Source organism: Tenrec ecaudatus, chromosome 4 (assembly GCF_050624435.1).
Source record: "Tenrec ecaudatus isolate mTenEca1 chromosome 4, mTenEca1.hap1, whole genome shotgun sequence".
Lineage (NCBI taxonomy): Eukaryota > Metazoa > Chordata > Mammalia > Afrosoricida > Tenrecidae > Tenrec > Tenrec ecaudatus.
In genome coordinates, this window is record NC_134533.1 from 166262639 (window position 1) to 166276214 (window position 13576).

Here is a 13576-nt window from a genome sequence, read left to right on the forward strand (position 1 = left end):
GCGGCCAGTTAGTGGAACGGAAGCTTGCGCGTTGGGCTGCTATCCTCCACAAAAGCAGTTTGAAACCACCAGCTGCTCCTTGAGAGAAAGATGAGACTTTCTACTTTTTAAAAAGAATTACAATCTCAGAAACCCACAGGGACAGTTCTACTTTGTCCTATAGGGTCACTAAGCATAGGAATTGACTTTCTGGCAGGGAGTTTGTTTGCTTGGTTAATCATTATAGAGAAGCAGGGACAGTCAGTATTATTAAAACAATCAAGGCAATTTACAACATCAATAGCACAGAGGAAAAGAATGACATGATCATCGTGTTGGATGCAGAAAGGGCATTTGATAAAATTACACACCCCTTATTGATAAAAACACGAAGAATTATATAAAAGTACGTTCCCTCAAGATGAGCCAAATCATATATGAAAAGTCAACAACTAAGGTTACCTTGAATTGAGAAAGACTGACGACTTTCCCCTTGACACTGAGAGTCAACCTAAGGTGGTCACCATCACCACTTCTATTCAATATTGTCTTATATTCCCAGCTAAAGCAATAAGATTAGATAAAGAAGTGGAAAGTAGTCATATGGAGAAATAAATAAACTAATCTCCATTAATGGATAAAATGCTTTTATGTAGAAACACCCACAAGAAAACTTCTAGAGCTGATTGAGGAAATTAGCAAAGTTTGAGAGTACAAGGTCAATAAACTCAAACCTGTTATGTTTTTATATACCAACAATGAAAACTACGAGAGGAAAATTAGAGAACAAAATACTAAGAAATAAATCCAGTTAGAGTTGTGGAAAACATATAATAAAAATAATGAAACTTTGATGAAAATAAGAGACTTAAATCAATGGAAGCATGTTCCATTTTTATAAATTGGAGAACAATAGTATTGGGATGGGAATGCTACCTAAAGTAATACAACCCTAATTAAAATTCAAACAGCCTTCTTTATGGAAGTAGAAAAACCAATCCTCAACTTCATATAGGATGGCAAGAGTTCCCAAATAGCTAAGGACAGTGTTAGAGAAAAACATAGGACTCATACGTCCTGAATTTAAAACAAACCCTACAGTTACAGTAACTAAACTAGGCTAATAGTGGTTTAATGATAGACACACAGAGCAATGTCAACAGAATTAAGGATCCAGAAATTAGAACAAATAAGAAATTGGCCAAAAGGGAAAACAAATGAGAATATGTTACGGTTTAACCTAACCGCATTTGCAGTAGTCCCCTTCCCAGTGCACTCTGAGGGCAAGACAATTCCCATCCTGTTCAATGGTGCAAGGGAATCCCATGGAGGCTTATTCCATGCGGGACTCTGCAAAAAGGTTTGGGGCTTTCGTTGTCACCCACAGCCTTCTGCAAAGAATATAAGCTCTCATTGAATTCATTGAATTCCTTCTTCTGATCATGCTGTATTGTCTTTGTGTGACTTATTTCAGCCAGCATAATGGCTTCTAGCACTTTGTAGCACGAATCAAGACTTCATTTATCCTACTGGCTGAGTAGTATTCCATCATGTGTATCTACCATATATATATTTTTTATCCGTTCCACCGTTGGTGGCATTTGGTTGGTTCAACCTTTCGGGTCTTGTGACGAATGCAGCAATGAACACTGGTGTCCAGTGTTTGAGTTTCCATTTTGAAGTCTTCGGGTACATATCTACAAGTGGAATACTGGGTCATACAACAATCTCTGTTGGAATCAGTTCGAAGATAGATGACAGAAAATTTGAGTTTTCTGATAGTTCTATTCTTCACTTAATAGAAACCACCCATGTTTCCCATAATAGCTACATCAATTTGCATTCTTACCAACAATGGGTCAGAGTTCTAATTTACCCATATCCTCTTCAACATTTATTATTATGATTTTTAATCTTGTCCATTCTTGTATAGTGAAATGGCATCTCACTGTGGTTTTGATTGGCCTTTCTCTGATAGCTAAAGAGGAAGAATGGGCTCCAAGTTAGACTGCTAATTCAAGGCCATCAGTTTGAAACCACCGGCCTCTCCACAGGCTACAGATGGGGCTTTCTACTCCTGGGAAGATTTGCACTCTTAGAAACCCACAGTAGGGGTTCTACTCTGTCCTGCAGGGTTGCTGCGAATTGGAATAAACTTTATGGCATTGAACTTGTTTTTTGTTTTGTTTGAAAACTAACACTTTTGGGGGCTCTTTTTATATAGCATATATTTTATTAAATTTTATATAATATATCCTCATATTAAAAAGGAAATTTAGTGGAAGAACCTTCTTTTTGAATCACCTGATAACACACTGCTGTATGTTAGAAACATCCTAACTTCTTTTTATGGATTTTATGGTCATCTACTGATCCTGTGTAATGAAATGTTTTAGGAATGGGAACATTTATTTATTTTTGTTAAGTGGTCCAAGTTTTATATGGATGATGATAAGTCAAACCTTCATTAATCAAAATTATAAAAAATATGAAGCTACTGTTCTGGACATATCTCCCATCTAGAAAGATACGCTTCTGAAAGGGCTGTTTCCATCTCTTTAACCTTTCCCCAAAAGACTAGTATCCCACCGAAAAACAGCAGTTTGGCATCCTCAAGGGACTAAAATTATGTTCATTTCAATGTCTGTTGAGCTTGGGGATGAAATCCTGAATATATTGCCCTGAGATAATCTTTAAACCTTTAACCAAAAACATCACCTGAAATATTATTAAAACCAAGCAATAGTTTATTTAGTTTCCTTAGTGAAAATGTCTGCATTGTGCTCTTTTAAGAACTGTCTATGTGGGATCTAAATGCCAACAGCAATTCCAGAGATTAACTTATTATCTGAGGGGGGGAGTAAATGTGTGTTGATGTAGGAGGTCCACTTAAGAATGAAAAAGAGAAAATAGGTTCACTACTCAAAATGTGTAATCAATGTCACTAAATGGTGTATGCAGAAGCTGTTACTGTCTGGGTTTTGCTTTTTCTGTGTATACTCTCAACAACATAAATAAATTAAATTAAATTGCAAAATGAAGCAGTCACATGAATATATCTTGAATAAATATCGGACGTACAGGTAGATATGTGAACAGATGACCAGACAGACAGAGGGAAGAATAAAGTAGCTTGGCCAAGTATTTAGTGGCCATCTTTCACCCTTTAGCATCTTGGCATTTCCCTGGGTTTCTGGGAATGTGCTCCAGATTTCACTTCACTGTCCTACCATCAGACTATATTGTGTCAGTAATAAGTTCTGAATTTGATTAATAGATTGTTCAATGAAACTTTCCAACCAATTCTGTGGAATCTATACTAACATGGAAAGAGTAAAAAGGACAGTGAAAGGCAAAACACAATTTTGTTCAGTAAAACTGACCTGAGATATAATCTCAACTTTGCTAATAGATCCACATCTCAGATCCCACTTTAAAATAGATATACTTATGGCATACAATTATTGGAAGGTTCAAAGAATATGAATTTCTTTATCTCTTGATAGAGCAGGCTGCTGTATAAGGTTAATTCTTTTCTAGTTGCTAACCCACCAGCCTGTGCAGTAGTAATTTATTAATGCACAAATGTCCTTTAGAGGACAATTTAAAATACAAATATATGATAAATTAGTAAAGTTATATTGATGAATTGATTAGTTATTTTCTGTAGGACAAAAAATTAAAGCAGAATAAGGTTATTAGTGTTCTTAGGGATAGTCGTGTTTACAAAGAAAAAATGGCCTATAAATGAGGGCAGTTGATCTTAAGAGGTCAATACTTCCTATTTGGTCTTCTACATATAATGGATTTTTCATATAGTCCCTAAATCTGTGTTTTGGTTTGTTGAGACTATTACCTCTTTGGTTGTTGTCCCATGTCATTCACTTTTAAAGTACAATATAACAAGGTATAGAAGGGCTCATGCCCAATAATTCCTCAATCATTGTATCAAAGAATGCAAGTCAATAAATATTAGTGAGAAAGACATATTAAGAAGCTCTAACTGCTGGTTTTACAACTATCTTTTAAAACTAGAAAGGATAAATAAATGAGAACAGTTCACATATTTAAGTTTATAGACATGTACTCTGTCGTATTGAATTTCAGTACAAGTTTCAAAGGTAAATTGAAGAAAACAAGTTTGTCTACAGAAGCAAACAGAAATAAAATTGGTTAGAATACATCTTGATTTATGTTTTTTATTTGAAACATTTTTAGAATAGATCACACTGGTTCATATTGCTCTCTCTCTAATCTGATCTTTCTTTTATTGAAAAATAAAGGAAGTGTGAGGGGATGGATAAAAGCAGCATAAAAGATCATCTATAAAGGAAACTTTCTAAAACTCAAACATAAAGGATAGGATACAGGTAGATGTCTTGGTTATCTTCTCACATGTTACACACATACTTTCTGTGACAATGATACCTCTTTGTTGTAGTTGTAATTACTTCTTATTTCTTTTTATCTTCACTTCACTACTTATTTCCTGACATAATTGCTTGGCTCTTCGTTCTCGATCCAGAATTTCTTTAGGGAACAGCTTTTTCTCATCAAATACAGCTTTCAGAGCTACAAAATGACAAAGAAACCAGCATGTCAATTAGATCTGAGGAGAGGCCAAATTAAGTCAAATAACACAGAGAAATTCTTAAGCTTTATTTTATTCCAAAAATCTGTGTTTCAATAAACAAGTGTGTATTTGAGAATTTATTCTTTAATATTCTGCAATTCCTTTGGCTTCAATCTTAAATTGACAAGCTAAGTTCTAGAAGGATGTTTGTTTCATTCATTTATATAGTGATAGAGAAACATTATTTAAGAGTAGATGACTAACAGTTTTTCATTTTTATTTTTAATCTACTAAAAATCTGTTAAAGATTCATAAAAAGCAAAGAACAAATTATTCTGCATTGAAATAAGACAAAATAATCGAAACGCAGTTTGACAGTCTGCATGATTAAACACATACATCTGCAATCATCTCTTTATAACATATTTGATCTGCAGGGATCTGTGAGTTCAAATTAAAAAACAAAAGGAGCCAAATTATCCCCATGAGTGGTTATATTATACATCAAGAAGAGGAGGAAATTGTGTCATGCACTGAAGAAAATAATTTTGGCTTTTTGCTTCATTTTGCTATTTCAACAAATGTTTTGTGAATGTATACTATACATAAAGTTGTGTTCAGGCATAAATGGAACACAAATATGACTAATTCACAGGCTCTGTTCCAATTAATAGAAATAAAAATCAGTAGATAAATATCTAAAATAATATATTCAATAGGATACAAAGCTAAGAGAATATGAACAAATGTTAATGTATGTATAGAAAAGATAGTTTATAATATTCCGGGATTAGAAGAAAACTTTAAGAATTAGACCTAGTTGAGAAAAGTCTTGAATCTTGGAGATGAGGTTTAGGTATAGAAAATAATGTCAATTTGAAGAGACAAAATGAAAACAAGAGCCACTGTTCAGGTAAGTCTGAACAGAGAGATTTAATGGAAGCACAATGTATATAAAGGTGAGTAAAAGCGGAAAGAGAGGTTGGAGGTGGGTTGAGTTCAATAAATGCCAAGTCAAAGAATACAAAACAAAGGAACCTATGTAAAACCTGAGTAACTTTATGGTTTACTGGCACTTTTATAGACTTGAATCATGGGAAAGAACAAACGAACTCTCCACTTCAAGTGCAGATACATAAAGTTATACCTTTTTTCTTTTGTTCCTGGAGAACATACAAAAAGAAAGCAAAAAAAACCCAGACATGTGGCAAATAACCCTGCCAACAAATTGCACTTTCAGCAACTCTCTAAGATAGCTATAACCAGTAGCCTACAAAGCATGAAGAAAGGCAGCTGATATTGGGGAAAATATATACAAAAATAAAAGGTAAGTATACAGAGTAGCAAAAAGGGAAGAGGCATCTTGGGAAGTGCTAGCAAAAAGACACTTACATAGGGGTGTGTAAACGAAAGTGAACAGCACTGGAAACAATGTTTCCTCTGCTTGGTTTGGCTCAAAGTAATAATGGAGTCTCTGGTACATAAATCATCAGAGACCTGAGTCACTTCTGCATAAAGCAGTCTGTCCCTGCAGCTTGTTAACTATTGGATCCCTCTTCGTTCCACTCCCCAAGGTCCCACCCAGACACCTTGCAAAGTTCAGTTTTAAGTGGGAAAAAAAATGAATAGTAATTAATGTTAAAGAAACTTTCACAACTTGTACGCAAAGTACAACAAGCCAAGAAATAAGTGAATAAATAATAGAACTAAAACAACAATAGTAATAAGATAATAGAAAATATCAGCACAGACCACCCACCACCAGACAAAAAATGTTGCCATTGGCAGGTAAATATTGTTACCAAGCATATTGCCACATATATAATTTATTCTTAAGAAATGAATAACTTCCATGACAGCAGATCAAGAAGTAAAAGTGAAAGAACTCAGGGAAGAGATGAAGACATGATAAGAAATGATATAATAGAGTTGGCAGAATTCAGGGGAGAATAGAAATCAATTGCAAAAGAGAATAGTCCATATAACAAAACTGTTAAAATGTACGTGTAGAAATGAGAAAAACAAGTAAGATGAAAATTTAGAGAGAAAATGACAGATACTGATGAGACCCCAAAAATAGATGCAACAAAGAGAGATGGAGGAGGCCCATAGAGAAAAAAGTAGAACAAAAGTTCAAAGCACCATTTGAAGTAGGTTTTCTCAAATAAGGACAATCTGATGTGTATATTGAAAAGAAACACACGGTACTAGAGGCACTTAACTCAGAATCGTTAAAAAAAGGCACATCCTAGTAAAGTTATTAGGTTTTAAATATAAGGAGAGAATAATTTGGTAACCAGACAAAAGTACCAAATCATTTAAAGGAAAAATAAAACTACTCATCTTACATTAGATAGCATTGATCAATACCAGAAGACAGAAGTATACCCTTGTAAGCTGAGTTGTCTATAGAAACAAAACCAGTGACATATGTATAAGAAGGGATTTTGTGTCAAAAGTAATTGTATAATATCAAGGAGGCATGCCACTCCAGTCGAAGTCAAGTCCGTGCTAGCCAGGGCCCGCTTCAGACCCAGCGCTGCAGGCCGGTGATGAAGATGGGTGACACACAAAGTTCACAGGCCTGTCGGTGCAGTCCTGTGGATCCAAGGTCCGTGGAAAGGTAGCAGGGCCTGACAGCTCTTCAAATCAGCAAGCCCATGGGGCTGCCCCCAGTGGCCGACACAGAATCCTCAAGAAGTGCCAGCGAGGAGGGGAAGCATGAGAGAGAAATGAGTTCCCAGTGCCTCTCTTATAAAGAGGCCGCGCACCACGGAGGTACCCTCAGGCTGTGACCTGATGGACAGGTTGGACTCCACCCCCGCACTTTCACACAGGTGCAAGTTGACATAAAATCTAACTGCCACATATACCCACAAGGTTGGGTTTTTTTTAAGCTAGTGATATTATATAATTGACACTGTTTCTAAACTATTAAAACAACAATATTCAAGATCTAGAGAATGCAGGGACTATGTTTCCCAACAATGCTTCCTGTGGAAATTACTAAGAGATAAACTGAAAAAATTGGGGAAAGATACTGTAGTCAGTACTGAATAGATTTAAATATGTAACCAAGACAAAAACAACGTAGAGTGTAGGATGACAGGATAGACAGTAAAGACTAGGTGGTTGGCAACATACAAATGATACAATAAAAATATGAAAGGGAAGGGACAAAGAAGTTTCACTCTTGGTGAATCATTAAGAGCTCAGGGAATATATATATATCCATATATATATGCATATATATATGCATATCGATTAAAACTGACACGAATATTTAGCAAAATCAAAGTAAGTTCAAAACGCGCACAATATTAAATATTTTTTTATGTAGAATGAGGGGGAAGGGACTTAGGGAACACAGCATTTTCATCATATCTCATGTCATAGATCTAATAATTATGATCCTAATAAAATAAAGGACTATATTCTACAGAAATAAGAATGGTACAAATATACATGCTCCTTAAATAGCAGTAAAAGGATAGAAAAAACCTATCAGTGGATGAGTGGACAAGCTATGATACATATAGACAATGGAATACTATGCAACAATAAAGACTAATGATGAGTCTTCAAAATACCCCATAATATGGACAGACGTTGAGGACATTATATTGAGTGAAATTAATCAATCACAAGAGGACAAATTACAAAGTGAAGAAAGGTTCTCACACAGACAACAGGCAATCTTTGAAGGCTGCAAACGATGGAAGGGAAAGGAAGGGTAAGCCATGAATTAGATGGTTGACACAGAGTCAACTGAGTGCTGGGAAGGCAATGTACAATATGGGAGAAGGCAGCACAAAACGATCAAGACAAGGAAGACTAGCAAGAGCACGGTTACTTTATGTTTTTGAGACAATTCTTATGTGTGAGACAATTGTTGGAGCATCGTCTTTTTCACCAGCTACCTTCTTTCGAAGCATGATATCCTTTTCCAGGGAGTAGTGTCTCCTGAAATAAATATTCAAAGCACAGGAGATGACATCTTGCTATCCTCACTTCTAAGGAGCATTCTGGTTGTCATTCTTCCAAGATATATTGTTCTAAAGCCATAATTTAAAGACATTGATTCTTTAGTAGTCATCCTTATTTATTGTCTAGTTTTCAGATGCAAATGATGCAACTGAAAATTCCATCGCTTGGACCAGGAGCAACTTAATCCCCAAAGTTACTTCCTTTCTCTTCCACAGTGTACACACGTCTCGTGCAGATTTGCCCCATGCTATACATCATTTGATTCTTGACGGAAACGTCCCTAAGTATTGTATATCCAAGTAAAATTAAATTCTTGATCATGTCAATTATTTTATTCATTTACCATGATATTCTCTATTGGTTCCTTTGGAAGGCTTTTTGTCTTCTTTATTTTGAGCTGAGCTGCATAATGAAGGCTAGTCTTGGATCGTCATCAGTAAAGGTTTCAAACCTCTTGGCTTTCAGCAAACAAGTTTGTGCCAAACCGCATATTGAAGGTTGTTAATAATAAACCTATCTCCAAGTTGGGTGTTGCATTCTCTTTTCTGTAGTCCAGCTTCTTTGATTGCTTGTTCAGCATAGAGATTGAATAAGCATAGTCAAATTATTCAATACTTTTACTGATTCCAAACAATCTAGGATTCTCTTGGGAGAAAGCCAGGGCTTTCAAATCCCATACAGTTCAGAGACTCACAAGGGCAATTCTACTCTATCCTACAGGTTCACTACGAGTCAGCAACTACTCACTGGCAGAGACGTTTTTGCTGTGTCATGTTTGGTATTGGAGTGTTAGAAAATATGAATATTCCTGTTCAGTTCAAATGTATGTCCAGGTTATCCACGAGCACAACATGTGTTCTGGAATTCCCATTCTTTGCAATGCTATTCATTGTTTGTTGTTATCCACAGAGTTGACTGCCTTTTTCACAGTTGATAAAATAGAAACATCTTCCTAGTGTTCTCTCTTTTTAGCTAAGGTCCAGCTGATGGTCGCAATGACATCCCTTGGTCTGTGTCTTCCGGATCCTGCTTGGTTCTGGCAGCTCCTTGTTGATGTGTTGCTGCAACAGTACAGGTTTTCTGGGTTAAAAAAAAATTATGTTCAGCAAAATTTTACTTGCACAGGTGACATTAAAGATATTATTTGATAAAATGATAATGGTATTGTTTGACATGTTTTATTGTTTGATAATTCATGCATTATGTTGAGTCGCTTTTCTTTGAACTATCCACAAATATGGATCCACAAATAGAGTCAGTTGGCCAGGTTGCTGTTGTCTGCATTTAGTGACATAGGTTAGTGGGTCCTTTCAGAGCTTCCTTGGATTGTTGAAACATTCCAACTGGTCAGCCATCAACTCCAATAGTCTTGTTTTTCACTGGTGCCTTCAGTGCAGCGTGGACAACTTAGATTTGTTCCTTCCCTGTCGATCATACGCTACCTCTTAACACGGGTGAACATCAACCAATTCTTTTGAGTACAGTGATTCAACGTATTTCCTCCATCTTTTTTCAATGCTTCCTGCATAATGCAATCTTTTACCAATAGAAAATTCCGGTGTTTCCCCTCCAGTTCTTTCAGCTTGAGATATGCTGGATGTGTTCTTCCTTCTCGGCTTTCTAATTTCAAATATTTGCACATCTTGCAATGCTTTACTTTGTCTTCTTGAGCCACGTTCTGTAACATTTTGTTCCGCTCTTTTACTTTAGTTACTCCATATTCAAGACCAAGTTTCAGCATCTCCTGTGACATCTATTTTGATTGATACCACAACTCATCAAGTCTTTGTCAATTAGTGCTTAATGGCATCAAATATGTTCTCTAGGTTGTCTCTGAACTCAGGTAGGACATACTCAGGTCCTATTTTGGCCATCAGGAACTTGTTTTTACCTTAATCAGCTTTAACCTAAGCTTGCAAAGGAAGCTGTTGATGGTCTGCTCCGTAGTCAGCCCATGGCCTTACTTGAGGTAATGGACACTGAGCTTCTCCATCATCTCTTCCCACAGATGTAGTACACTTTATTCTTATGTACCTCATCTGGTGAGGTCTGCCTATATTGTCACAATTTATATTATTGAAAAAATGTTTTTGTAATGAAGTTGTTAGTGTTGCCAAACCCTGTTATGCAATTTCCAGCTTCAATTCTATCGCCAAGGCGACGTTTTCCAACCACTGGTCCTTCCTGTGCTTCTGTTGTTCCATATTCCAATCTCTAGTGATTGTTAATTCATCTTGATGGCATCTTTTCTCTATTTCACACTGAAGAGACTTATATAATTCTTCAATTTCTTCACCACTGGTATTACTGGTTGCTGTGTATGTCTGAATGATAATTGTATTAATTTGTCTTTATAGGCATATAGATACTATCCTATCACAGAGAGACTGCGTTAAGACACATTTCAAAATGTTTTTCTGATGATGAATGCCACACCATTCCCCTTGAATCTGCCATTTGCTGGCATAATAACTCACATAATTGTTGGTTTCCATGTGGCCCATACTAGTCCATTTCAGTTCACTAAATGCTTAGGATATCATGTGTTTTATTTTAGATGATTTCCAATATTTCTAGATTCATCCTTCATGTATTTCACATTCTGATTAGTAATGGAAGGTTGAAGCTATTTCTTCTTGTTCTGAATTGGGGCTTATCAGCACATGAAAGTCTTGAAAGCCTTGCCCAACCCACATTATGAAGGTCAGCTCTACTTTCAAGAGGCAGCGCTCATCCATTCACATCTTGACTTTCCCACCTGAAGGAGTCACCTTCCAGCACTAGGTTTGGCAATATTCTTCTGCTCGTCATGGATTTCCGATGTCTAATTTTTGAGAAGTGGGTCCCCTTTTCCTTCTCCCTAGTCTTTTCATGGTCTGGAAACTTTGCTGAAAGTTGTTTATTACAGTGACACTGCTGGACTTTGAAATCCACATAGCATACTTTTTACCATCAAAACAAAACACAGTACAACAAACTGACAGGAGAGTGGGGACAGGGTCGCATTGAAGGGGAAAGTTATAACGAGGTCTTAAACACAACCATGCACCACAAGGGAATGACTCACCAGCCCTGGGGTTATTTGCCCAGGGATAAAACTCAGAAGACAGGAAGGGATAGGGAAGAACAATTAGAAATGAGAAACACAAGGACAAAGAGAGAAGAATCTATGATTTTGTAGGTATTGCAGTCAATGTCAGAAAACAGAAAATTGTTGAATGGAAAATCAATTTGCTCTGTAAACTTTCTCCCAAATCACACTAGAAAGTTAAAAAGGGAAAATAACACAAAGTAGCATGCTAGAAAATAGAATATAACTAAATACCACTAAGTGTAAACTCACTCACTCAGCCATAGCGAACCCTTGCGGGTTTCTGAGACATAACAGTTTACAGGAGTAGAAAACCCAGTCTTTCTCCCAAGGAACTGCGGGTGGTTTCCAACTGCCAGAGATGTGAATCAGATTCGCTCATATGTAACCACCACCCACCAACGGGGCCCTGTGAGTGTAAGTATGATGGAATTTCCTGCTGTAAAACAGAGTTATAATTGTATCAAACAGCAAGAGCTAGCATATATCTAAAGTAAATGATTTCATAAAATGTGAAATAAAAAACAGCAAAAGTATATCAGACCAACACATTCAAAAAGAATCGAAGCCACCATTTACATCACCAAGTCCACACTCTGAAAGGATGCTCATTTTACACATGGGTAAGAGTGCGAACAAGCAAATGGGGTTACGAGAAAGGGAAAGCTTTCAGTGGATACATTTTATGCTCTAATATTTGAATCACATGAATGTTTTCTGTACTTTTGCAATAAAACACAAAGGAATAAACCTGGAACGAGCTCATAAGCAAAGCTACAAATGAAAAACAACACTTTCTGGAAGTATTATTATACATTAGCAGTTGGTCCTGTCCCATAAGACTGCAGATTAGCACTTCAAAATCACAACGAAATCTGAATGCCTTCCAGAGCTCTCTGGAGAATGACTGGAGATGCCAGAGTGTTACTTTGGAACAAAACTCCGTTTCACTGAGATTTGTTTGCTAGATGAGAAAGTTTCATCGTAAGTGACTGGGTTTCATGACAATGAGATAAGTAAGGCTCTGGGAAGAGCTTGAAAGAGATCTTACTTTGATGAAACATTTTGTTATATAAAAACAAGTGATCAAAATGCCTGTGCAAGGGTGGACCACTGCTGCCTGAACTGGAAGCTTAAAATATTGGACGTTCTTAAAAAAAAAAAAGATAAAATCACAATACAACATTACGAAAAATTAGTTCAAAAGTGACCTTTGTAAAAATATGAAAATAAATCTCAACAAATTTACTGGAATCTTGTCAAGTTGATTTTTTTTTAAAGAGATCCCTTTTGTGGAATGCATCCAAAATATGTGCAGCTTGGCTTCCCTTTCTCTTACAGTATCTGCTCCACTCCCATCTCCTAGCACTCACCAGGAACCTGGTAGGTGAGGAGTCATAAAATTTACCCTTCGTTGGCTTCATTCTAAATTTCCTTTATGTGGCAAAAATGATGTTATTAACCTAACACCTTTTAAGTGCATAATGGTAATCAATTCCTCTCACTTTCCACGATAACATCAGCTCCAAGGTGATGGCAGAATGTTTTCATCTGATGATGTGAGTGAGGCTGCAGTAGATGATGATACATATAAGAAACAATTAGCCATTCATTGTACTTTTTAAAGATTATAAGAGAAAGTCTTTAACCTTGCTGTGATGACTCTCTTGATTAGGTTAAAGACCCCACATATTCAATCACACAGTAATCTAGGTGTTGCTCTGAAGAGGCTTTGCAGATGGAATTAAAGTTACTACTCAATTGTCTTTAAATAATAAAGATTATCCTGGCCAAACTAGGATAGTTTGAGCCAGATTCAATCAACTAGAAGGCCTTAAAGCAGAGCTAAGTTTCCCTCGGAAGCCCTGTTAGGACAGTGGTTAAAACGCTCAGCTGCAATCGAAAGGTTGGCTGTTTAAACACACCAGTCCTCCTTGCAAGAATGA

At 36.4% G+C, this 13576-nt stretch overlaps 1 protein-coding gene across 1 annotated transcript in view; it reads right to left on the bottom strand.

Annotated features, from left to right (window-relative positions):
* Window positions 1-4426: 4426 nt before the first annotated feature.
* Window positions 4427-13576, bottom strand: part of WDR49 (WD repeat domain 49) — a 138229-nt gene continuing 129079 nt past the window's right edge. Inside the window, exon 17 of the mRNA XM_075548893.1 lies at window positions 4427-4551. Within this exon, the coding sequence (XP_075405008.1) occupies window positions 4427-4551 (125 nt within the window). The remainder of the gene's footprint in view (window positions 4552-13576) is intronic.